The sequence below is a fragment of the Pleurodeles waltl genome, chromosome 6, assembly GCF_031143425.1.
Source record: "Pleurodeles waltl isolate 20211129_DDA chromosome 6, aPleWal1.hap1.20221129, whole genome shotgun sequence".
NCBI lineage: Eukaryota > Metazoa > Chordata > Amphibia > Caudata > Salamandridae > Pleurodeles > Pleurodeles waltl.
Window position 1 is genome coordinate 739,966,267 of NC_090445.1, and position 26,201 is coordinate 739,992,467.

Below are 26,201 nucleotides of genomic sequence, written 5' to 3' on the forward strand. Positions count from 1 at the left end.
TTTTGCAAGGTGTTGTCCAGAGTGTTGTCTGCCCTGCTCAAACACATGCGGAGCTACATCGTCTTCCCTGAGGTGGGGGATTTGGCTACAGTGAAAGGTGATTTCTATGCCCTTGGACATATTCCCAACATCATTGGTGCCATTGATGGGACCCATGTTGCTTTGGTCCCCCCCAGCAGGAGTGAACAGGTGTACAGGAACCGGAAGAGTTATCATTCCATGAATGTCCAGATGGTCTGTTTGGCTGACCAGTACATCTCCCATGTTAATGCCAAGTTCCCTGGCTCAGTGCATGATGCGTACATCATGCGGAATAGCAGCATCCCTTACGTGGTGGATCAACTCCAGAGGCACCGTGTGTGGCTAATTGGTGACTCTGGTTACCCCAACCTGTGATGGCTACTGTCTCCAGTGAGGAATCCCCTGGGTACAATGAGGCCCATGGGCGTACTAGGAGGGCGATAGAGCGGACCTTCTGCCTCCTAAAGGCCAGGTTTAGGTGCCTCCATATGACAGGTGGATCCCTAATGTACTCACCAAAGAAGGTGTGCCAGATCATCGTGACCTGCTGTATGCTTCACAACCTGGCTTTGCGACGCCAGGTGCCTTTTCTGCAGGAGGATGGTCCAGATGGTGGTGTTGTAGCAGCTGTGGAGCCTGTGGAGAGTGAAGAGGAGGAAGGCGAAGAGGACGACATAGACAACAGGAACACAGTAATACAGCAGTATTTCCAATGACTCACAGGTAAGAATCCCCCCGGCATATAACATTTACTTAACCCCTACTACCTCTCTACTGTCTGTCCTTTTCCCCCAGTGTATGGTAACTGAGTTGTGACTTTCCCTCCAGATTTCAGTGCTGTGGGCCCCACTGCGTGACATCTGCTTTGTTTCCCCATGGACTACAGCTGTGTGACATTGGTATGTTGGCATCACAATGAAAATAAGCATTTTGGCACGGTCATATCTAATACATTTGTTCCAAATAACAGCCAGACTCCTGATTGTTTTGTGCAATAAGTGTGTTTATTACAGTGCTCTAAATTGGTGGGTGGTTGCAAATCGGTGAGTGGTGATGGTGGAGGATTGTCCATGGCAGAGTCCAGACTATCAGTATCACAGGTGCAATGTCCAAATGCCTGTGGAAAGTGGAGCAGGGGCAGTTTAAGGTTGGACAGGGTGTCAATGTGGGACAGTGGGATGACAATCAGGGAGGTACCCTTTCGTGGCGGGGGTCTTGGCATCTTACTCTGTCTTCTTCCTGGATCTCAGGGCCCGCTTGCGGGGTGGTTCTCCTTCTGCAGGAGGTGTGGTTCTGGTGGCCTGTTGGTCTTGTGTCGGGGCCTCCTGTCCACTAGCGCCGGCGGAGGTGGTAGGCAGTTCTTGGTCCATGCTAGTGACAAGGGCCCTTTGTGGTGCCAGAGTGTCCCGCAATGTGGTGACTACCTGATTCAGGGCCACTACGATGGTTCCCATGGCGGAACTGATGTTTCTTAGTTCCTCCCTGAACCCCATATACTGTTGCTCCTGCAGAAGCTGGATCTCCTGAAACCTGGCCAGGACCGTGGACATCGTCTCCTGGGAGTGGTGGTATGCTCCCATGATGGAGGAGAGGGCCTCGTGGAGAGTGGGTTCCCTGGGCCTGTTCCCCCCCAGTCGCACAGCAGCCCTCCCAGTTCCCCTGTTTCCCTGGGCCTCTGTCCCCTGGACCGTGTGCCCACTACCACTGCCCCCAGGTCCCTGTTGTTGTTGGGGTGGTCGGTTAACCTGGGTTCCCTGTAGTGGTGGACACACCGCTGATTGACGTGTCCTGGGGACAGAGGTATGGGCCCGCTGGGTGGGTGCTGTGCTGGTGTTCCCAGTGGGGGGAAGGTCTGCTGTGGGTTGTGGCTGTCTGAGGGGAACCGACTGTCCAGAGGTCCCCGATGGGCCGGGCTGGTCATCTAGATCCAGGGAGACAGAGCTGCTGTCATCACTGTGGGCCTCTTCTGGGGGTGGAGTGGACATTTGTGGACCCTCCTGCGCGGTGACGTGGCGTTCGGGTCCTGCAGGGGTATAAAGGTATGGTTATTGCTTCTGTGTGTGCCATATCGTGCAATGGGTGGGTGGCCGTGTACCCCAGTGCTGCCATTCCCTTGTGGGGGCTTTTGTGACAGTGGTTTTGGGGGGGGGGGTGCAGTGGGCATGCTTAGGTGATGGGTGTCCCTGCTTTGTGGTCGCATGCATGGCTTGGTGTTGGGATGGGTGGGTTGTGATGGTGAGGCATTTGCAAGGAGTAGGTGTGATGGGGGTGAGGGTGGGGGTATGAGTTGGCATGCTGGTGGGGTGGGGGGGATGAAGTAGTTAAGATTAGACTTACCAGAGTCCATTCCTCCGCCTACTCCTGCGAGGCCGTCAGGATGCAGGATCGCCAAGACCTGCTCCTCCCATGTTGTAAATTCTGGGGGAGGAGGTGGGGGGACGCCGCCAGTCTTCTGCACCGCGATGTTGTGCCTGGATACCATGGAACGTACCTCCCCCCGTAGGTCGTTCCACCGCTTCCTGATGTCGTCCCTATTTCTTGGGTGCTGTCCCACAGCGTTGACCCTGTCGACTATTCTGCTCCATAGCTCCATCTTCCTGGCAATGGTGGTGTGCTGCACCTGTGTCCCGAAGAGCTGTGGCTCTACCCGTACAATTTCCTCCACCATGACCCTGAGTTCATCGTTAGTAAACCTGGGGTGTCTTTGCGGTGCCATGGGGTGGTGTGGGTGATGTGTGGGGTGGATTGTGTGGTGCTAAGTGTGGTGCTGTGTATTGGTGTGTTGTTTGAAGTGCGTGGTAATATTGCAGGGTGACAGTGAATTGCGCGTCTGGGTGCTCGGTTCTCTTTTCTCAGTGCGTGTTCACGAATCTCGAGGAGTGGGGGTTTGTGGGTGATGTGGGTGTGTATTTTATGTTGTATTGGGTGTGTGGGAGTGGTGTGTGTATGTGGATCAGGTGTGTGTATTTCGATTTGTCCAATGTGGCTGTGTTTTGTAAGTGTGTGTGTATTTTGAGCGTGGCGGTGTGTACCGCCAATGGAATACCGCAGTTGAAAGACAGCCGCGTGGATTCGTGGGTCGTAATGGCATGGGCGTTTTTCTGTTGGCGTGACGCAGGAGGTTTGGTCATCGCCAGTTTCTCGCTGGCCTTTAGTGTGGCGGACTTTTGTGGATGTCTGTATTTTGGCGGTTTGCCTGTTGTGGGTCAGAATGACCGTGGCGGTGTACCGCGGCGGTGTTATGGCGGTCTTCTGAACGGCGGAAAGTGCCTTTTACCGCCGAGGTTGGAATGACCCCCTAAGTCAGAAGGTAAAATCTTTGACCAGGCCAAACATGGTTGGTGTATCTGACCTGCACTCAATTGTGGTCAGCTTTAAATTATGCCTGGGTCCAGGTCAACTGTGACCATTGACTTTCATTGGAGCTTTGTGCTTTTTGACACCATTTCTACTTAAAACTTTACAAATTCATTTCTCTACATCCCCTTTTTGGATGTTTATTTAATAGTGGTGTCACTTTGTTTATTTAATTGTACTCTTGTTTTCTAATTTGTTTCACCATTTTTATTATTTTGACTTTGTTACTGTTTTGGTACTGCATACTTAAACACTGCACAGAGGTAAGGTTATTTGCTTTGTGCCATTACTACTGGGGATTTGAGCTCAGGTTGATTTATTGACTTTGAATGTTCACCCTGGTAGGAGTTGTGATTACTTCTTCAGGTGGTGAGTCACCCACTCCAAATACCAATCCAATTTCTTACCAAAAAGAATAGTGAACAAATGAGATACTTAGGGGTCACAATAACTGGGAAGTTGAAGGACATAGTCCCCATTAGTTTAATCAAAGTAGTTAAGGAACTCAATCTCTTGTTAAGGAAGGGGCAGAACCAATCTCTAAACTTATATGGCAGAGTGGGTTTGATCAAAATGATGGTTCTACCTAAGCTGACTTTAAGTGTCAACAGTATTCTGTTAATGTTTCCATCTAAACTAATTGTTAGATTGTTATGGGGAGTGAGTTCCTTTGTTTGGGGGTATAGAATACCCAGATTTTCTTGGAAAAAGCTTAGGTGTAAGGTAAAACGCGGTGGCCATCTTTTCTCTGCTATGCTAGAGGAGTTGGGGCAGGATTATTTCCAATTGAAATTTAGTAGCCCAAAGGTTTTCAAAAGAGTTAGGTTGAAGACTCACACATTTGCTCTACTTGTTTTGTGTGCTGTAAGGAGATTTTTTGGGGTTCCTTATTCTTCTAGAATCTCCCATATCTGGGATTCTCCTGGCACTCCTGATTGTATGAAAGACAGGCTTATTAGTCCTGTTAGAGAGGCTGGGTTTTGTAGCTGGGGGAATCTTGGGACACGGTCTCAATTATTCTCCTGGAAGGTATTTTTATACAGAACAAATGGAGGCTTTCATGATTCAAATATATGCAAATGACTTCTTGGTGGTTAGCCCAAGTATGGGAAGGCCTGGACAGTGAGGTAATAAAGCATAAGATACTCACTAATTCAGCATTTCTGAAGAAAGTCTTATTTGGTATTTTGAGATTATAGTGGCTCAGAGAGTTAACACAGGGCAGTTGTGTTCAGTTTGTGGGGACTCTGTTCCATGCCCACTGTTGCCTGATCTTTGGTTAGAATCTTTTAAATTTCTGTATTAAATGAGGAAACCAGCTTCATTTAAATGCACCCATTTCTTACATTACATAGGTTGTATTGGTCACCAAAACAACTATCTAAAATTACAAAGCAACTCCGTGTATGTCCAAAGTGTGCTTTAGAGGGGGCAGATGATATACTTCTTTTCTATTCCTGTCTAAAGCTTGTTATTTTGGAAGTATGTTGCTGATTTTTTAAGTCAGACCCTTAATGATCAGGTTCAGCTGTCTGATCCCTAAATACTTTTTGGTATTGATCCAATGCTTAGAGGGAAAGTCATCAGATTTGAGGAACAGTTGACATTTTACTTGATATTATTAGCACGTAGAGAGATCTGTAAAAACTGGATATTTCCAGAAGCCCCAAGTGACATACGGTTGATTGAAGTAGTGAATCAGGTCTGTCAGCTGGATGTGACAGTTGATCCAAGAACAGCTAAAACTCCTTCAGACAAATCTGTGACTCATTATCCTATGATTATACCATTGATCCACTGAGGGTGGCAACATCCATTCAGTATTGCATATGTCGACCCTGGTGGGGCAGATCCAGTTAGCAGTTACAGTATAGCCAGTAGCTATATGGCTGATGAAGAAATGAGGATAAAAAAGAAAATAAAAATAATCCAATTTCTTACAACGGTTCTTCTAAACTTTAACATCCCTTCACCACTATGCTGTCATTTCAAAGCTGGCAGTATTGCACACCTTGAGTGTTTATGGCAATAGCTTTTCTCACCTCATTTTTGGCACTCTGGCATATGCCACACACCATTATCCTCCATTTTTACCTCATTCTTTCGTACATTCACACTCCTCTTATGTTCTCTAAACACACTCTCCTCCTTGGGAATTTTCCTGCCTTACTCCTCACCCATAGCCTCACCTCTTATTTTGCTTCTCTTCCTCCATGCTTGATGTCATGCTTTGGCACAGTGCGGTGGGGGCTGGCCACAGGGCCTGGGCACAGGGCCAGGCCCTGCGGGCATTCCCGTGCATGCAGCCAACCCCACACTGTGCACAGCCTTTGGCCGTGGGTGGCGGGGATTTATTGAGTGAGTTTGTAAGTGGGTTTATTTTTTTTATTGCATTTTGGATCCACGGATCCACCACAGATTTCAACAGAAGGCCACACGAGCACCGATGTGGATCTGCAGATCCTCACATGACCCACAAAAATGATTTTGGCCAATTTATTACCCCAGAGGATTCCTCATAGACCCCTCCATCAGTGCCATGGAGTCCGGATACCTTTATCCTGAACAGTTATGCTACTTTTTCAGTCTATTCGCCCCACCCCCAGACCGAACCAATAAACAAAATTGCAGCCTCAACTTTTCTCTCAGGTTGTGGCCAGCCAATCAAGGGCTTTCTTTCACGGAGGGATCCGCTGATCCTTGGTGGTGGATCTGCAGTGGATTTGCGTCCCTAGATATACATAAATGTATTTTCTTTAATGACTCAAAAACTACTGATAGATGTGCACCGAATAACGAAAAGAGATCTTTCTGGAACAAGATCTAGCTGTCTGCCAAATTTGGTGCAATTCTGTTTAGCAGTTGTGGCTGTAGTCATGTCCTTTTTCTTGGCTTATGCTTGACGAACCACCCACCAAACCACCAAAACTTGCAAGACAGCAGCTTCTGTGAGTGGCACACTAGTTTTGAAAATTTTGTGAAGATTCGTCAAACGGCACCAAAGTTATAGGCAAAACACGAAATTATTTTCCTATGATAAGTAGGTCCTAACTATAACTACTTGCTCACAGTTATTGCCAGTAGGATACATATATATATATATATATATATATATATATATATATATATATATATATATATATATATATATATATAGTTAAGTATGGTAAAACGTTGCTGACCCATAAAAACTTACCTTCAAAATATTTTTGTCCTCAATATTCTTAGGATATTTTGTCCACACAATATTTTGGAAATCATATTCTGTCCAAACACTCACCCACATGTCCCTAGGGGTCAGGGTGTCCTCACACTCCTCCCTTATATTTTTCATGACTAATTTTCAGGATGCATGAACCATGTCCTGTGTCCTGTTATGTTTGCCACAAAACATTGTTCATGTTGTGGCCAGTCAATACGGATTGTCCATTCTCCTTTAAACTGATAAGTCAAAGCATATATGGACACGAGCAGTCCAACTAACACTATCTTTTTATGGTAGTGAAACCTTTCATGCCCACCTAAAGCAGCTTTGTAAATGCTAATTTCTCGAAAACTACTGAACAGATTTACACCAAATAATGAAAAGCACACTTTCTGAGTAAGGTTCTAACTTTATGTCATAATTGGTGTAATTGCGTTCAGATGTCTTTTTTCTGTGTTGAAGAATAAACTTTTCTATGGGTCATTACAGTGGAAAATTATTGTTTTGGAACCCCAAGTTTTATGTGGCCCTCACTTGACGGAATAGCTTGAATCTTTTTATGAAGGATCCAAAGTGGATGAACTTTTATTTTTGTGCAGATTTGTCTGCTGCGCCAAATGTGTTAAGAAAACAAATACCTTTGCTATGGAAAGTCTGACATAAATATAATTACTCTGGCACTATCACAGCCAGAGTACCCAGTGGTGGTCACCACTGGGTAGTTATAGTTATAGTTAGGACCACATTTGCAGAGAAAAAGCTATTTTTGGTTTGCTTATAACTTCTGTACTGTTTGATAAACCTTCAGGAAACTTTCCATAAAAATAGTGTCACCCCTCTCCGCTTCTTTCTAGAAAGTTTCAGGGTGATCTATTAAGCTGGTGCTAAGACAAATGGGGGCTTCCAAAACGTGTTTTTTCCATTCTATTTTCCATAGGAAAAATTAGACTCCCCAACAGCTAAAACGACTGAATGGAATTACAGCAAATTTGGCAGAAAGTTGGATCTTGGTCTAGAAAGTGTGCCTTTAGTGATTTGGAGTTAATTCGATCAATAGTTTTGGAGAAATTAAAGTTTAAAATGTATTGTACATCTCACACTGTGGAGAATCCACAGATCCAACATATCAAATTATTTGGTCTGATTGGCTGCCGCCACATCAATAAAGATGTGGTGGCAGCCATCCTAGGACTCCAGGACTCAGTCCATGTCTTCCATAAAAGAAATAAAAAGGGTATAAGGGGCAGGATAGTGATACCCTGCCCCCCTCAGGCATGGTGGGGAGTCTAAGGGGAAATCCTCCTAGGGCAAAAAACATATTTTGCTTAAAATGCTTAAATACATTCTAGTAGGGTCCACAGCATTTTTTTTTTTAAATGCGTGGACTCCAGCATGCTAAATAAATAAAACAGGAGTGAGCTGGGGCCTGGGGTGGGGGGAGGGGGTGGTGGTATAATGTATTTTTAATAGGCTAAGGCGCAGGCAGACCCACCCTCAAGCCTCCCTGAGGCCCAAGGACTCCATTTACCACGCAGATGTAATGACCCAGGAGACTTAATGATGTTTTTTAATATTGCTGGGAGCTGCTGCATTCCCTGCAGTCCTCCCCACAACATTAAAAAAGGTTTTGTGATGCCCCTTACCCTAGTAGGAGGACCACCAGCAAGACAATATATTTTATAAATGCCCAAGGTCATTATGGGGTGCACCTTGGCGGAGCAGTGAATAATAAATGTATGGCTCCTATCACTCATTTATTATTATTATTTTTTAATTTTGTCCACCCAGGACACCACTATTTTTTTCCAATTTTGAGGGCTACAGGGGTAGCCCCAACCCCTCCCCCCCCATTGGTCCCTTCAAACTCCCCAGCTAGCACCCACAGTGGGTGCTGGGGGGAGCCAGCAATTTATTGTTAGGTAGGTGACTAACTGGCTCACCAACAACTGCATTTTTATTGAGGGCCATGGGGAAGCTCTAGGGCCCCCGCACACCCTTCTGGCTCCCTTAGTGGGAGACCATCACTTGCATTGTTGGTGGGTGCCCCATTGCCCTCCAGGAAACCTACCACATCTCCCCATTGGGCCAATGGGGGGAGCCTCCTGTACCCCCGCAGCCCCTACTGGCTCCCTAGCCAGCACCATACTGTGTGCTGGCAGGAGCTGGCTCCATTATTTCGCTCCTGCCCAGGTGGGAGCAGCACTTATTACTGCTTCCACCTGGGCAGGAGCAAAGCTGAGTTCCCTGCCTGGGAGAATACAGGCAGGGAATAGATTTCTAATATTTACCCTCTCTCTCTCAGGCAGGGTACTGCCGTGTCCCATAGAATTGGGCCCCCAGGACACTGCGATCGAGCTCTGGGTATGGGGTCCCCAGAGCTGATCTTTGGGGATGGGGGCCCCATGCATGCCCCAATCCCCCAAATACACTGGATCTGGGAGGTGGGGTCCCTAGTTCCTCTTGCAGGCTTGGGGAGCGGGGTTGCTGCATGCCCTCTCCCCTTAATTATTCTATTGATCCAAGGAATGTGGTATCTCAGGTCTCTATAAGGCTCGTGGAGGGGGGATGCACACCCCCTCTTCTAAATAAAAAGAATCAGCCCTGGGGCCTAATAAGGTGCAGGGAGGTGGGGTGCACACTCCCTTCCCAATATAAGATGAAGCGACCTGGTGGGCGGGGTCCCTGGGCCTAAGGAAGGCTCAGGGAGGGGGGACAACATCACCTCCCCGAAACAAACCAAAGAGCCAACCCCAGGCCCTGGCAGGACATTTAAAAAAGATGTGGCTGCCATTTTGTTTTGTGTTTTTTTGCCACGATCCTGCAGATCTGTGGGATTGCAGCAAAAACAAACATTTAAAAAAATCATTAGCCCCCAAGGGGCCTTCTGGAATCCCCCACCCCAACACAAGAGGGTTGCAGGGAGATGGTATCCCAGCTCTGACCTCTTATATCATTTTCTAAAAAATATTTTCATGACAAGGGACCAAATCCCAGAGTCCTGTAATGGCCGAGCTCAAAATATCTTTTCATGTTACGGTCAGCCAAGCAGGGAGAAAGTTCCCACTGGATCCATCACTCTCGCAGCAGCGATGTGGCAGACACGAGAAAAAACCTCCTCGACCAATCAGATTGCTCTTTTTTTCTAAGTTGCATGATTGTGGGACTCTTGCAAGAGTCCAGCAAACCCAACTGTCCAGATTTACAAAGTTTTTTAACTATAATTTCTCAAACACTACTGAACGGATTAATACCAAATCACAGAAAGCAAGCTTTCCGGACTAAGATGTAGCTTTCTGTCAAAATTGGTGTAATTTCTTTCAGCTGTTTTCGTTGTATCACTGTTCAATTTTCCTGTGGAAAATTGTGTGGGATATTTCATTTTGAGACCTTCCCTTTTTTCTCAGCCCAGGCTTGATGGGTCATCCTAAAACTTCCAGGAATTACCTTTTTTTGGATAGTTTTGTGAAGATTCATCAAAAAATGACAAGGTTATCATCACACCCTAATAAGTGCTTCCTATGGTGTTAGGTCCTAACTGTCACTCCACGGTGACGACTGCCACTGAGCAATTGATATACACACACACGCACACGCACACCCCCACACCCTCCCACACACACACAATGATTTCTGAAGCGGGTGTGACTTTTAAATGTGTCTGTAGGCCACTTGTTAAGAGCTTTGGCCTAATTCTAAAAGCAAACAGTTGCGCAACCTAAGCACTTTTTAAAATCTGAAAATGTGAATGCATAATTCTTTCCTATTAATTTCCAAGAGTGATCATCAGTGAGGCACTGATGTGAGAGCAAACAACTAAAATTCTGGATGATTGCTCACCCGATTCCCTGGGTTATGAGGGATACTTACCGATTCAAACGAATCATGAGTGGGGCTGGGAAAGCCAACAAACCCTTCTTTGCTTACGATACCGTCTGAATAGTATTTGTAGCTTCGCAAGTGGTTGCACGCCACAAAGTCACGTGTCCCTGAAAGAAGTGACAAAGGGTGAGAGTAATCAGTCATCTTTTACCTTTTAGGTTTATTTTTCTTTTTTTAGGTCGTTGTTTTATAAAGCGCCGGGTCGTAAAGGCGTGCAACGGTGTTGCATTACTTAACAGCCAGAAATAGCAGTTTGTGATGGTTCCGTGCCACCTTCTTGCCTGGCACCTTGATCGAAGTTGTGAAAGCTGGTCCTTACTTACATCTTGCACCCAAAGTTTCCCCGAGTTCAGACTGTGCAGAAGGTCTCTGGGGTTGTGTCCTTCCAAGGAGTAGCCTTATGTTCTAATCAATAAGTGGGAAGGATTTGTTGAAGAGTGTTGTTCGCGCGTATTTTTCAATGTTGCTAGACTACCTTGATAAGTATGCTCTCAACCCCGTGTTTAATCTGAGCCAATGATTGCCGGGGGCACCACCTGTCAAGAACACTTAATATTAGTTCTGCCAGCCGCAGTCCTGACCAACAAAGTTTAAAGATAAACACTCTATTGAAATACCTTCATGTGGCAACCCTGCACCGCCTTAGGCAGAATTACAAACTACAGTGATGTTATTAAAATGCGTGTTTACATGGGAATGTATTGGTTGCATGGTGTCAGGTTGGGGAGAAATGATATACAAGTATGTGAAATGGTTACAAGATTAGATCAACAACTTGGCCGAGCCTTAAACCCGGCCTCTATTATTCATTTTGCATTTCTGATCATGGGAATTGTCCAGAATTACTTAAATGTTCTTAATTGAGCATGGGATGGTGGGTGCTGGCAATGGAAAGGGACTATGACCCCAAAGGGCAGACCTACAAAAGGAGAGTAAATATCCCTCATCAGTGAGGCACTGAGGATTCTGTTTAGTAACGCTGGATTATAAAATGCAAATATATCGTGCTTTACTGTTTCATTCCAAATAGATGTAAAGGTTCCTATGAATTGGTGGGAGTGGGTCGCTTCAGTGATTGAAGTGGGTCGCAGTCTCCTAAGAAAATGTTTGGGCACTATCACTCCTTTTATACAAATTAGAACTTCACGGTCCATTCCAGAGTAGAGTTCATAAAACACAGATTGACCAACGCCCCGCCCCACACGGGGTTTCCGATTAAAACTGGCCTAGGCAAGTAGATTAGCATTAATGGCTGTGAAAGTGCAATTGGGAGTGTAGCCCAGAACAGCAACTGGAGACATTTTTTTACAGGGCTGAAATGTGGTTTATTGTGATATATTCTGCCTGCAAAATTAACTGGGTGAATATTATTTTAGTAAACATTGACCTCCTTCCCAAATTGGGACCATCTATTCTAGCAGTCTATAATTCATAGGATTAATTACCAACAGTCTGTGGATGTAGGGGCAGTAAAAGACCCTTCGTCGTTGAAAAAACATGTTTTTGCCTATGGTTGGAAGGTCCACAGTACATTACGAAATCGGATTGCACTACATTGTGTGAGGCTAAGCCACATTTTTGCTTTGTTAAAAAAAAGCCTGCTTGGATTGTTTTTTCATAATACCAAAACTAAAGAACAGCATTTTGTAATGTAGGTACTGCTTGTCTTAATGCAGTAGTACCAAAAATTACTTGTTTTCACATCTAAAGTACTGTGAGAGAACAGGGCTGATTGCAGAGGCTCCCTTACTTTTTGCCCCCATTTTCCACTTTTTGCTGGTTTTTTCCTGACTCTTATGGTGCCCGGGGTATGCTAACCAGTCCCAGGGCCTGTGCTCTGTGTAAAATCAGTATGCAAATTAGGCTAATTATAATTGGCTAAGTCAACCTACCTATAAGTCCCTAGTATATGGAGGGCATGTAGGTTTAGGGACCCCAGCATAGGTAGTGCACCCATATGTGCACTGCTGAAGTGCCCAGTGTCATTTTAAAGGCAGGCCTGCCTTGATGGCTGCTTTTAAATTAAAGTTATATGCAAATTCGAATTTGGAATTTAAAGTATTTCCAAAGTCTTAAACTACCTTATTTTTACATATAAGTCACCCCTAAGGTGAGCCCTATGTGCCCCTAGGGCTGGGTGCTATGTAACTATAAGCAGGGACCTTATAAACATAGTTTTATAAGCCCTGGTGAGGGAAAACAGCCAAATTTGTTTTTCCCTCATTGTAGTGAATGGCCTCCATAGGCTAGAATGGGGAGTGTAGGAGGCTGGACTGGCTTGTAGTGAGTACCAAGGGGTACTTGCACCTTGCACCAGGCCCAGTTATCCCTTATTAGTGTATAGGGTGTCTAGCAGCTTAGGCTGATAGATAATGGTAGCTTAGCAGAGCAGCTTAGGCTGAACTAGGAGACGTGTGAAGCTACTACAGTACCACTTAGTGTCATATGCACAATATCATAAGAAAACACAATACACAGTTATACTAAAAATAAAGGTACTTTATTTTTATGACAATATGCCAAAGTATCTTAGAGTGTACCCTCAGTGAGAGGATAGGAAATATACACAAGATATATATACACAATAGCAAAAATATGCAGTATAGTCTTAGAAAACAGTGCAAACAATGTATAGTTACAATAGGATGCAATGGGGAAACATAGGGATAGGAGCAACACAAACCATATACTCCAGAAGTGGAATGCGAACCACGAATGGACCCCAAACCTATGTGACCTTGTAGAGGGTCGCTGGGACTATTAGAAAATAGTGAGAGTTAGAAAAATAACCCTCCCCAAGACCCTGAAAAGTGAGTGCAAAGTGCACCAAAGTTCCCCTAAGGACAAAATAGTCGTGTTAGAGGGAAAATGCAAGGAAAACACAAATCAGCAATGCAACAACGATGGATTCCTGACTGAGGGTACCTGTGGAACAAGGGGACCAAGTCCAAAAGTCACAAGCAGCTCGGAGATGGGCAGATGCCCAAGAAATGGCAGCGGTTGGTGCAAAGAAGCTCTTACTAGGCTGAAGAACTGTGAATACTGCAGGAACGACAAGGGCTAGAGACTTCCCCTTTGGAGGATGGATCCCCCACGCCTTGGAGAGTCGTGCAGAAGTGTTTCCCGCCGGATGGACGCCAACAAGCCTTGCTACATGCAAATCGTGCGTTTGGCGTTTTTGGACGCTGCTGGGGCCCAGGAGGGACCAGGAGGTCGCAAATTGGACCTGCAGAGAGAGGGGACGTCGAGCAAGACAAAGAGCCCTCACTAAAGCAGGTAGCACCCGGACAAGTGCCAGAAACAGGCACTACGAGGATGCGTGAAACGGTGCTCGCCGAAGTTGCACAAAGGAGTCCACGTCGCCGGAGACCAACTTAGAAAGTCGTGCAATGCAGGTTAGAGTGCCGTGGACCCAGGCTTGGCTGTGCACGAAGGATTTCCGCCGGAAGTGCACAGGGGCCGGAGTAGCTTGCAAAGTCGCGGTTCCCAGCAATGCAGCCCAGCGAGGTGAGGCAAGGACTTACCTCCACCAAACTTGGGCTGAAGAGTCACTGGACTGTGGGGGTCACTTGGACGGTGTCGCTGGATTCGAGGGACCTCGCTCGTCGTGCTGAGAGGAGACCCAAGGGACCGGTAATGCAGCTTTTTGGTGCCTGCGGTTGCAGGGGGAAGATTCCGTCGACCCACGGGAGATTTCTTCGGAGCTTCTGGTGCAGAGAGGAGGCAGACTACCCCCACAGCATGCACAAGCAGGAAAACAGTCGAGAAGGCGGCAGGATCAGCGTTACAGAGTTGCAGTAGTCGTCTTTGCTACTATGTTGCAGGTTTGCAGGCTTCCAGCGCGGTCAGCGGTCGATTCCTTATCAGAAGGTGAAGAGAGAGATGCAGAGGAACTCGGCTGAGCTCATGCATTCGTTATCTGAAGTTTCCCCAGAGACAGAGACCCTAAATAGCCAGAAAAGAGGGTTTGGCTACCTAGGAGAGAGGATAGGCTACTAACACCTGAAGGAGCCTATCAGCAGGAGTCTCTGACGTCACCTGGTGGCACTGGCCACTCAGAGCAGTCCAGTGTGCCAGCAGCACCTCTGTTTCCAAGATGGCAGAGGTCTGTAGCACACTGGAGGAGCTCTGGACACCTCCCAGGGGAGGTGCAGGTCAGGGGAGTGGTCACTCCCCTTTCCTTTGTCCAGTTTCGCGCCAGAGCAGGGGCTAAGGGGTCCCTGAACCAGTGTAGACTGGCTTATGCAGAATTGGGCACCTCTGTGCCCAACAAAGCATTTCCAGAGGCTGGGGGAGGCTACTCCTCCCCTGCCTTCACACCATTTTCCAAAGGGAGAGGGTGTCACACCCTCTCTCAGAGGAAGTTCTTTGTTCTGCCATCCTGGGCCAGGCCTGGCTGGACCCCAGGAGGGCAGATGCCTGTCTGAGGGGTTGGCAGCAGCAGCAGCTGCAGTGAAACCCCAGGAAGGGCAGTTTGGCAGTACCAGGGTCTGTGCTACAGACCACTGGGATCATGGGATTGTGCCAACTATGCTAGGATGGCATAGAGGGGGCAATTCCATGATCATAGACATGTTACATGGCCATATTCGGAGTTACCATTGTGAAGCTACATATAGGTAATGACCTATATGTAGTGCACGCGTGTAATGGTGTCCCCGCACTCACAAAGTTCAGTGAATTGGCTCTGAACAATGTGGGGGCACCTTGGCTAGTGCCAGGGTGCCCACACACTAAGTAACTTTGCACCTAACCTTTACCAGGTAAAGGTTAGACATATAGGTGACTTATAAGTTACTTAAGTGCAGTGTAAAATGGCTGTGAAATAACGTGGACGTTATTTCACTCAGGCTGCAGTGGCAGGCCTGTGTAAGAATTGTCAGAGCTCCCTATGGGTGGCAAAAGAAATGCTGCAGCCCATAGGGATCTCCTGGAACCCCAATACCCTGGGTACCTCAGTACCATATACTAGGGAATTATAAGGGTGTTCCAGTAAGCCAATGTAAATTGGTAAAAATGGTCACTAGCCTGTTAGTGACAATTTGAAAGTAATGAGAGAGCATAACCACTGAGGTTCTGGTTAGCAGAGCCTCAGTGAGACAGTTAGGCACCACACAGGGAACACATACATGCACACCTATGAGCACTGGGGTCCTGTGTGACAGGGTCCCAGTCGCACATACATATAGGCCACAACCTTAAGAGCACTGGGGTCCTGACTAGCAGGATCCCAGTGACACATAACAAACATACTGAAAACATAGTGTTTTCACTATGAGCACTGAGGCCTGGCTATCAGGATCCCAGTGAGACAGTGAAAACAGTGACAAACACCCTGACATACACTCACAAACAGGCCAAAAGTGGGGGTAACAAGGCTAGAAAGAGGCTACCTTCTCACACAACCCCCCCCAAACGAAGGACAATAAGGCTAACCTTGGCCAGTTGAGACTTTATTGTCTAAGTGGTGATAAGTAGAGAGTAGCTCTGCAATAGACTGGTTACTCCCTTTATCATCCACTATATGGTTACTTCCCTGTGGGGATGTAAACCACCCTGTTTGAAGTTTTTTAGCTAAGCAACAATGTGAAGATGTATTTTCAGAGTTTCTATCAGTAAGTTTTAGTTTAGAGCAGTGGGAATTGTCCACTGAACCTATTTGTAGTGATGGAAATGCCAGACAGGGATGCAGTCTCAGAAAAGCCATAGCTGGGCAAAAACTTTGTCCATTTGGCTGGAAGAGAGAACAGGGATGCTGTTTCTCTTGAGTTGGAGCAGGGCAGGGATGCTGTCCTATGAGCTCCACACTAGGGCAGGGATGCTGTCCTAAGTGTTGTGAAGCAGTACAGGGTTTCTGCACTAAAGTTTCTCTGGTAGGGTTGGAGGGATGCTCCATGTTAACTAAAATTGTGCTGTTTTTCTCACCAATGTTAGTTATCCCACAGAGAGGTACTTCCACCTCAGGGAGTCCAGCTTTGCCAGCTGATGATTCCCTTGGAACAGGTGCCACCCCAGGAGAGGTTTCTCCCACCACAGGAATGGTATCCTGAATAGTAGGGTGGTTAGGGGATACTGTGATACCCTTTTTACCTGTTGATGGAGAGGGATCCTGAGTTTTCAGGCCTTCTCTCCTTTGCTTTTTCATTTCACTTGAAATGAGAGGGAACAATTCCTCAGGGATGCCCAGCATGGCTGCATGGGCATAAAACTCTACATCAGCCCAACCTGAGGCCTCTAGGTCATTACCTAAGAGACAGTCTACAGGTAAGCTAGGTGATACCACCACCTGCTTAGGGCCAGTAACTCCACCCCAACTAAACTGAATTATAGCTAAGGGAAGAAACTTAGTGGAGTTATGGACATCAATAATCTTATACTGTTGTCCAATGATGTGTTGTTCAGGAGGCACTAGGTTTTCAGTCACCAAAGTGAAACTGGCACCTGTGTCCCTGTAGGCCAAGGCCTCAACACCATTTATTGAAACTGTCTGCCTGTACTTATCCATTGTAAGGGGACAAGCAGCCAGTGTGGCAAGGCCAATGCCACTAGGTGTGACAGAAACTGTCTTGGGACTGATGACATCAGTTTCCACTATGGACCCATAAGTGAACCCAACTACACCCTTTGCTTGACTGTTGCCAGCAGTCCCACCACTAGTACCACTACTGCTAGGGGCACTAGAGCTTGATGTATTAGTGGTGGTAGGCTCAGGGGGTTTACCTGGACAGGACTTATCCCCTGGCCTATGGCCTCTATTTTTACACACAAAGCACCAAGGCTTTTTAATGTGTGCAGGTTGGGAAGAAGAGGAAGAATTTGTTTTATCCCCACCCTCTGAAGAGTGTTTAAGATTTGAAGTGGGATCTTTGGTTTTACCCTTATCCCCATGCTTATCTTGAGATTTTTCACCATCTTTCTTCTTATTGCCATCTTTGTCACCCCCTGTATGAACTTTTCTGTTCACCCTTGTTCTGACCCATTTGTCTGCCTTCTTTCCCAATTCTTGGGGAGAGGTCAGATCAGAGTCTACCAGGTACTGGTGCAACAAATCAGACACACAATTATTAAGTATATGCTCTCTCAGGATTGTGTTATACAGGCTTTCATAATCAGTAACTTTACTGCCATGTAACCACCCCTCCAAGGCCTTCACTGAATGGTCAATGAAATCAACCCAGTCTTGTGAAGACTCCTTTTTGGTCTCTCTGAACTTTATCCTGTACTGTTCAGTGGTTAAGCCATAACCATCCAGGAGTGCATTCTTAAGAACTTGGAAATTATTGGCATCATTTTCTTTCACTGTAAGGAGCCTATCCCTACCTTTTCCACTAAATGATAGCCATAGGATAGCAGCCCACTGCTTTTGAGGGACATCCTGTACAGCACAGGCCCTCTCAAGTGCAGCAAACCACTTGTTAATGTCATCCCCCTCCTTATAAGGGGGAACTATCTTGTGCAGATTCCTGGAATCATGCTCTTTTGCAGGATGACTATGGGGAATACTGCTGCTGCCACCATGGGTATCTAAACCCAACTTCTGTCTTTCCCTCTCTATTTCTAAAGACTGTCTATCCAAATCCAGCTGTTGCTTCTTGAGCTTCAGTCTGGTTTGTTCCACTCTCAATCTATTGAGCTCCCTTTCTAACAATCTGTCATCAGGGTGGGTGGGAGGGACATTTCTAGATACAGAGGTATGATGGGAATGAACAGAAGGAGACCTGTCCCTTACAGAGGGCACCCTAACAGCTTGGCTACCAGCATAATGTGAGAGCACACCATCAGTATGGTGTGATTCAACCTCTGTACCAACTATGCTAGACTGTCTAGTAATGGGCAGGCTGAGAAGTTTCTTTCCTGAACCTTTTCCTGGGGGAGTCCCTGGTTCAGATTGAGAACCATTAGCTACTTTTTCTACAGATTGGGCACTTATGGCCTTATCCTGTACTCTAAGCATATTAATTAACAGTTCTAAGGAAGGATTCTTCCCTACACTCAAACCTCTCTCTATGCAGAGACTCCTTGCTCCTTTCCAGCTAAGGTGATCATATGCAAGTTTGGACAGTTCAACATTTTTTCCTGTGCCAGACATTTTTTAGAGAGAGTTAAAGTGATAGAAAAAGAGAAAAAAGTTTTCAGAACTTTTTGGAAAGACAGAAAAAACTTTTTAAACTTTTAAGAACTTTTTGAAAGTTTAGAAGTACTTTTCAGCACTTAGAAAAGAGTGAAAAGAGGAAAAAACTTTTTGGCTATGTGTATATACACTGACCTTGTTTTGTATATTTTTCTCTTATGAAAAGTACAATGACAAGAGTGGTAAGTAGTCTCAAGCACTTATCCCACCACTGCACAACCAATGTAGGAGGCTGGACTGGCTTGTAGTGAGTACCAAGGGGTACTTGCACCTTGCACCAGGCCCAGTTATCCCTTATTAGTGTATAGGGTGTCTAGCAGCTTAGGCTGATAGATAATGGTAGCTTAGCAGAGCAGCTTAGGCTGAACTAGGAGACGTGTGAAGCTACTACAGTACCACTTAGTGTCATATGCACAATATCATAAGAAAACACAATACACAGTTATACTAAAAATAAAGGTACTTTATTTTTATGACAATATGCCAAAGTATCTTAGAGTGTACCCTCAGTGAGAGGATAGGAAATATACACAAGATATATATACACAATAGCAAAAATATGCAGTATAGTCTTAGAAAACAGTGCAAACAATGTATAGTTACAATAGGATGCAATGGGGAAACATAGGGATAGGAGCAACACAAACCATATACTCCAGAAGTGGAATGCGAACCACGAATGGACCCCAAACCTATGTGACCTTGTAGAGGGTCGCTGGGACTATTAGAAAATAGTGAGAGTTAGAAAAATAACCCTCCCCAAGACCCTGAAAAGTGAGTGCAAAGTGCACCAAAGTTCCCCTAAGGACAAAATAGTCGTGTTAGAGGGAAAATGCAAGGAAAACACAAATCAGCAATGCAACAACGATGGATTCCTGACTGAGGGTACCTGTGGAACAAGGGGACCAAGTCCAAAAGTCACAAGCAGCTCGGAGATGGGCAGATGCCCAAGAAATGCCAGCGGTTGGTGCAAAGAAGCTCTTACTAGGCTGAAGAACTGTGAATACTGCAGGAACGACAAGGGCTAGAGACTTCCCCTTTGGAGGATGGATCCCCCACGCCTTGGAGAGTTGTGCAGAAGTGTTTTCCCGCCGGATGGACGCCAACAAGCCTTGCTACACGCAAATCGTGCGTTTGGCGTTTTTGGACGCTGCTGGGGCCCAGGAGGGACCAGGAGGTCGCAAATTGGACCTGCAGAGAGAGGAGACGTCGAGCAAGACAAAGAGCCCTCACTGAAGCAGGTAGCACCCGGAGAAGTGCCAGAAACAGGCACTACGAGGATGCGTGAAACGGTGCTCGCCGAAGTTGCACAAAGGAGTCCCACGTCGCCGGAGACCAACTTAGAAAGTCGTGCAATGCAGGTTAGAGTGCCGTGGACCCAGGCTTGGCTGTGCACGAAGGATTTCCGCCGGAAGTGCACAGGGGCCGGAGTAGCTTGCAAAGTCGCGGTTCCCAGCAATGCAGCCCAGCGAGGTGAGGCAAGGACTTACCTCCACCAAACTTGGGCTGAAGAGTCACTGGACTGTGGGGGTCACTTGGACGGTGTCGCTGGATTCGAGGGACCTCGCTCGTCGTGCTGAGAGGAGACCCAAGGGACTGGTAATGCAGCTTTTTGGTGCCTGCGGTTGCAGGGGGAAGATTCCGTCGACCCACGGGAGATTTCTTCGGAGCTTCTGGTGCAGAGAGGAGGCAGACTACCCCCACAGCATGCACAAGCAGGAAAACAGTCGAGAAGGCGGCAGGATCAGCGTTACAGAGTTGCAGTAGTCGTCTTTGCTACTATGTTGCAGGTTTGCAGGCTTCCAGCGCGGTCAGCGGTCGATTCCTTATCAGAAGGTGAAGAGAGAGATGCAGAGGAACTCGGCTGAGCTCATGCATTCGTTATCTGAAGTTTCCCCAGAGACAGAGACCCTAAATAGCCAGAAAAGAGGGTTTGGCTACTTAGGAGAGAGGATAGGCTACTAACACCTGAAGGAGCCTATCAGCAGGAGTCTCTGACGTCACCTGGTGGCACTGGCCACTCAGAGCAGTCCAGTGTGCCAGCAGCACCTCTGTTTCCAAGATGGCAGAGGTCTGGAGCACACTGGAGGAGCTCTGGACACCTCCCAGGGGAGGTGCAGGTCAGGGGAGTGGTCACTCCCCTTTCCTTTGTCCAGTTTCGCGCCAGAGCAGGGGCTAAGGGGTCCCTGAACCGGTGTAGACTGGCTTATGCAGAATTGGGCACCTCTGTGCCCAACAAAGCATTTCCAGAGGCTGGGGGAGGCTACTCCTCCCCTGCCTTCACACCATTTTCCAAAGGGAGAGGGTGTCACACCCTCTCTCAGAGGAAGTTCTTTGTTCTGCCATCCTGGGCCAGGCCTGGCTGGACCCCAGGAGGGCAGATGCCTGTCTGAGGGGTTGGCAGCAGCAGCAGCTGCAGTGAAACCCCAGGAAGGGCAGTTTGGCAGTACCAGGGTCTGTGCTACAGACCACTGGGATCATGGGATTGTGCCAACTATGCTAGGATGGCATAGAGGGGGCAATTCCATGATCATAGACATGTTACATGGCCATATTCGGAGTTACCATTGTGAAGCTACATATAGGTAGTGACCTATATGTAGTGCACGCGTGTAATGGTGTCCCCGCACTCACAAAGTTCAGTGAATTGGCTCTGAACAATGTGGGGGCACCTTGGCTAGTGCCAGGGTGCCCACACACTAAGTAACTTTGCACCTAACCTTTACCAGGTAAAGGTTAGACATATAGGTGACTTATAAGTTACTTAAGTGCAGTGTAAAATGGCTGTGAAATAACGTGGACGTTATTTCACTCAGGCTGCAGTGGCAGGCCTGTGTAAGAATTGTCAGAGCTCCCTATGGGTGGCAAAAGAAATGCTGCAGCCCATAGGGATCTCCTGGAACCCCAATACCCTGGGTACCTCAGTACCATATACTAGGGAATTATAAGGGTGTTCCAGTAAGCCAATGTAAATTGGTAAAAATGGTCACTAGCCTGTTAGTGACAATTTGAAAGTAATGAGAGAGCATAACCACTGAGGTTCTGGTTAGCAGAGCCTCAGTGAGACAGTTAGGCACCACACAGGGAACACATACATGCACACCTATGAGCACTGGGGTCCTGTGTGACAGGGTCCCAGTGGCACATACATATAGGCCACAACCTTATGAGCACTGGGGTCCTGACTAGCAGGATCCCAGTGACACATAACAAACATACTGAAAACATAGTGTTTTCACTATGAGCACTGAGGCCTGGCTATCAGGATCCCAGTGAGACAGTGAAAACAGTGACAAACACCCTGACATACACTCACAAACAGGCCAAAAGTGGGGGTAACAAGGCTAGAAAGAGGCTACCTTCTCACAGGGAGACTTTATTTAAATTTTACAAGTCCCCTTAAGTAACAGATACAAAGAGTTTGGTATTGAACTAATTGTTATAATAAATCCCACAACTTCCAGTTCTGGGATTTAATATAACTTGTTCAGGTAAAGAGTTTTCAACTTTACCTGAAAAGTTGCCAACTTCAGCCCTGCAGTGTTTTTGCTGCTGTGCTCTGATTGGCTAGCCTCTGGCAGCCTGGCCAGGCTGCATGGATGAGGTGTGAAGTGGCCTGGCTTCACACAAAGAGATGTGCCTGTGGGAGGAGATCTCCCCTCAGCAGATGGTGAGGCAGGAAGGGGGAGGGCTGCCAAACTGGTCTTCAAAGGCAGAGAAGGACATTTGAAGCACCCCAGCAACACCCCCACATCCTGCAAACCCAGACAATTAGGTGCCCCCTTGATTAGATTAGGAGAGGGCAGGAGAGGGGTGTGTTTAGGATTTTTAGCCACACCAGTGGGTGGGCTCAGCCAAATGTAACCCCCAAAAGTCACTTTCATCCATGATGGATTTTTGAGGAATGTTGCTCCCTCGGATTGATTTTTGCCATACTTCCCAGGAAGTGGTCATCACAGGGGGAAGGACCCTGCACCTGATTGGAGGACCAGGACCCCCCTGTTTTCCACCCAGGAGCAGGGATAAAACAGGCAGACCTGCATCCACACCTCAGATCCCTATCAGATTCCAACAAGGAAGAACTACAGGAGAAGAAGGACTGCCCTGCTGGACCCCTGACTTGCACCTGGACACTGCACTCTGGAGGACTGCACCAGATGCACACTTAAGCTTCACCACTACAAGGACTTTACCTGTCTTCTACTGCTTCAAGAAGGGACTCCCTGTTTGCTACAGGTACAAAAGAGCTGCCCAGAGTCCCCTGCATCAAGTCCTGTAGGCAGAGCCCAGCTGACCAGCGTCCAATGGCCATTTGAGGATTCTGACCAGGTGCATTCTGAGAATTGAAGTCCGAACTCAGAGCTTCTGGAACCTTGGCTCAAGTTGTGGACACTTCAAGGACACAAAAAGGACCTCTGGAAGAAGAGCCAGAAGTTTGGAGATGTTTGGAGCAACTCCATAAGCTGAAGAGGTGCATTGTGGGAGTTGTAGTCCCAGATCCCAAGAGGCACACCAGAGCCTCTGAACCCTTGGCTGATGCAGTGGACCACTTTCCTGAATCAAACACTTCTGAAAGTAAGTGTGACAGTGTTACCTTCTGGGTGGCCTGAACTCTGGACTTTGTTCCTTTCCAGTGTGACCTGCTTTAACCCTTTGAGCGCTAGTTGCTTCTATGCGCTAGAAAGCATTATTACTTTAAAAAATCATATCTCGGGTTCCCCTTACCTGATTTTATTAGTTTTGGTGTCATTTTAAAGATAAAAATATAATCTATTTATTTTTATAAATTGATTTTGGATTTTTAAACTGTTTCCTGTGTTTTATTTAATTACTGTTTTGTGATATTTGAATGCTTTACGCTTTGCCTCCTAAGTTAAGCGTTGTCGCTCGTTGCCAAGCTACCAACGGTTAAGCTAGGTTTAATTTACTGAGACCTAACTGGACCTAAGTGGAGGTTAGTGGCCTATTGCTAAGTGTAGGTACTTACCTGCCCTTACCAATAACCCATTTTTCAACAAGTACAACATCTGAAATACAATTAGATATAACTGCAATTAAAATTGTTGCACCAGTAACCATGGTAATGGGCAGTGCATGAGATGATATCCCTGGGTGACTCCAGTAGATTCAAAGTTCCTAAATATTACATCAGTGAGCTTATTAGACCTGCTCTAGACCAGTCCTCCAGCCCTCCAACAAACATCCTAGGCCTAATGCAACCAGTCCTTGTTTGCTTAACAAGAGATGGATAAAACCATAAAGTCCTTCTTAGCATTAGGATTTTATATCTTTTCTCTTTTGAAGGAGCCTTTCTTGTATTTTTATACATTTTTATTGTGTTACTATGGTGAGATGGAATCCCTGAGGCAGATATTTCTTATTATTATAGTCTTGCTCTTCTGACTGCAGAGAGCCCTGGTGTCTCAGGTTATATTTAAAATGGTTAGATCATCCTTACCTTCCCAGATACCATCAATGTCCACAATCTGCGAGATTATATTCTTCTTGCAACCTGGCATCTGAACTCCTCCGTTTGGGTAGAAATCAAGATGGCCAATAGCCTGGATCATCCCTAAACCTGAAAGACCAACAGCAAAACTGAGCTAAGAGACATTGGATGGATGTTGCACACAGTCTTTCAATTCCAGTAACACATGCACCCCTCTTTTAAATCTTACCTAGATTAGGAACTAAGGGTCCAGAATCAGTATGAATGACATCAACAAATACCGCATCAGAGGTATCCAGCCGAACATCAGTCGGGGTGCCTTGGAAATAGGGTTCACATGGGTCCAGTGCTGAAAGAAGTATATCACATGTATGAAGACATATGGCCTATGCGTATAAAAAGTGAAAGTGCCATGTAGTGTTATATTCACTCACTCCTGGTGTCATTGTGGTGATCGACCAAACATCCAGACAATGAATCAATAAATAAATTACTAAACAAATCAGTCAATGTATGCTTCTCTCAGCTAATTAAGCAGATATTAACAAAGAAATCAAGAACAATTTCCTCTGTTAATCCATCAACGAGTAATAAGCCAATCAGCCTACAATCACTCAATCAATCATAAAATCAGCTTGTCAGTCAATAATCAATGATTATTAAATTAGCCAATCATTACATTTCTTCTTCACCGTAGCATGTAGCAAAACTAGTCAATCCAACTGTCCATCCAAGAAACATAATCAATCAATTACTCAAGAAATCAAACAATCTACCAACACATCAGTCATTCATATAATAAATATGAACAATAGTCCATGAGTTTAGTAGTGAATCACTCAATCAATCAACAAACCAACCAATCAATAACTCAATTGAACTGCTAATCAGTATGTGGACAATGTAATCAAGAAGCCAATAAACCAATCAATCAAGAAACTTTCCAATTAATCACTCATCGAGTCATCTACCCAAAATATGACCGACCAGCAATCTTACACACAATCAATCTAGTTAACATATCAATCAATCCATTCCACCATATACAGCTCAATCAATTAACTAATCAGACGATAAAATATCGGCCCATATTTATACTTTTTTAGCGCCGCATTTGCACCACTTTTTGATGCAAAAACGGTGCAAACTTACAAAATACAAAAAATTAAGCCAATGCGGCACTAAAAAAGTATATATATGGGCCATTGTCTTAATATATTTGCCAAAAATGCATTGAAATAAAAAATCAAAGAATAACCAATTGGTCGGCCAAAATACCAATTCAACCATGAAGTAATGATGTATATTTTCTGAGTCAACGCAATGCAAACATCTTCTTTTAGGTCACTGTGTCACCTACTGGCAGCAAGAAAGTTTTTACATGTAATTTACATCAGAGTAGAACCTGATACTATTTGGTAATGTTGAGATTTACTTTTAAGGTCTAATGGCCCTCTCCAGACACACATTTGTGACTTTTTGTAGGCTCTGTACTATACAAAAACGCTCTCTACTATTGAAAAACTCAGGGTTTCCAATTTTTCTTTCCATTCAGTTCATTCTAAATTTAGCATGTAAAAGTTAAACAATTATTTGATTTCAAAATTGAATATATGTGGATATGAAACAAAGAAGAACACACAAAAAAGTAGCCAGGGTAAATGTCCATTCCGATCAGATATATAGAGCGAGCAGAACATGCACATGACATAAATAGCAAGTAAAAAAATACAGGCGCTAAGGAAATAACAGATAATCTAATAAACTGTGTCTTAATGGAAAATAAACCTAAAAATAAAAAGAGAAGTTCACCCCTCCCAGTGTGGCTGACCTGTGTAGGGTTTAGAGAATGTTGAACAGAAAGAGAGGAAACGGCCCTTTCAGTACATAACATCTTTCTGTGCTTGATTCACACTCCAATCACATTTGAAACAGTTCCTATGGTAACCCACTTAAAAGAGGTCACCATGGTGTAGTTTATTAAGGGTATTAGTTTAGGTCTACTCTCAGTGGGTGATTATAGGGGTAGATCCTTAACCTTTTCCTTTCAGGGTCTGAGGAAAGGGTGACCCCTTCCAGACACCATACTGTTTGTCTAGCTGTAACATGAGTTACAGAGAGGATGCCCTCTAGAAAGTGGTACAAGTAATTAAAACTCG

At 45.7% G+C, this 26,201-nt stretch overlaps 1 protein-coding gene across 1 annotated transcript in view; it reads right to left on the reverse strand.

Moving 5' to 3' along the window:
• LOC138300223 (pancreatic triacylglycerol lipase-like) overlaps nucleotides 1-26,201 on the reverse strand; it is a 212,048-nt gene that overhangs the window by 42,336 nt on the left and 143,511 nt on the right. The window contains exons 7-9 of the mRNA XM_069239267.1: nucleotides 24,272-24,391; nucleotides 24,052-24,171; nucleotides 10,451-10,569 (exon numbers count right to left, since the gene is read on the reverse strand). Coding sequence (XP_069095368.1) covers nucleotides 10,451-10,569; nucleotides 24,052-24,171; nucleotides 24,272-24,391 — 359 coding nt within the window. The remainder of the gene's footprint in view (nucleotides 1-10,450; nucleotides 10,570-24,051; nucleotides 24,172-24,271; nucleotides 24,392-26,201) is intronic.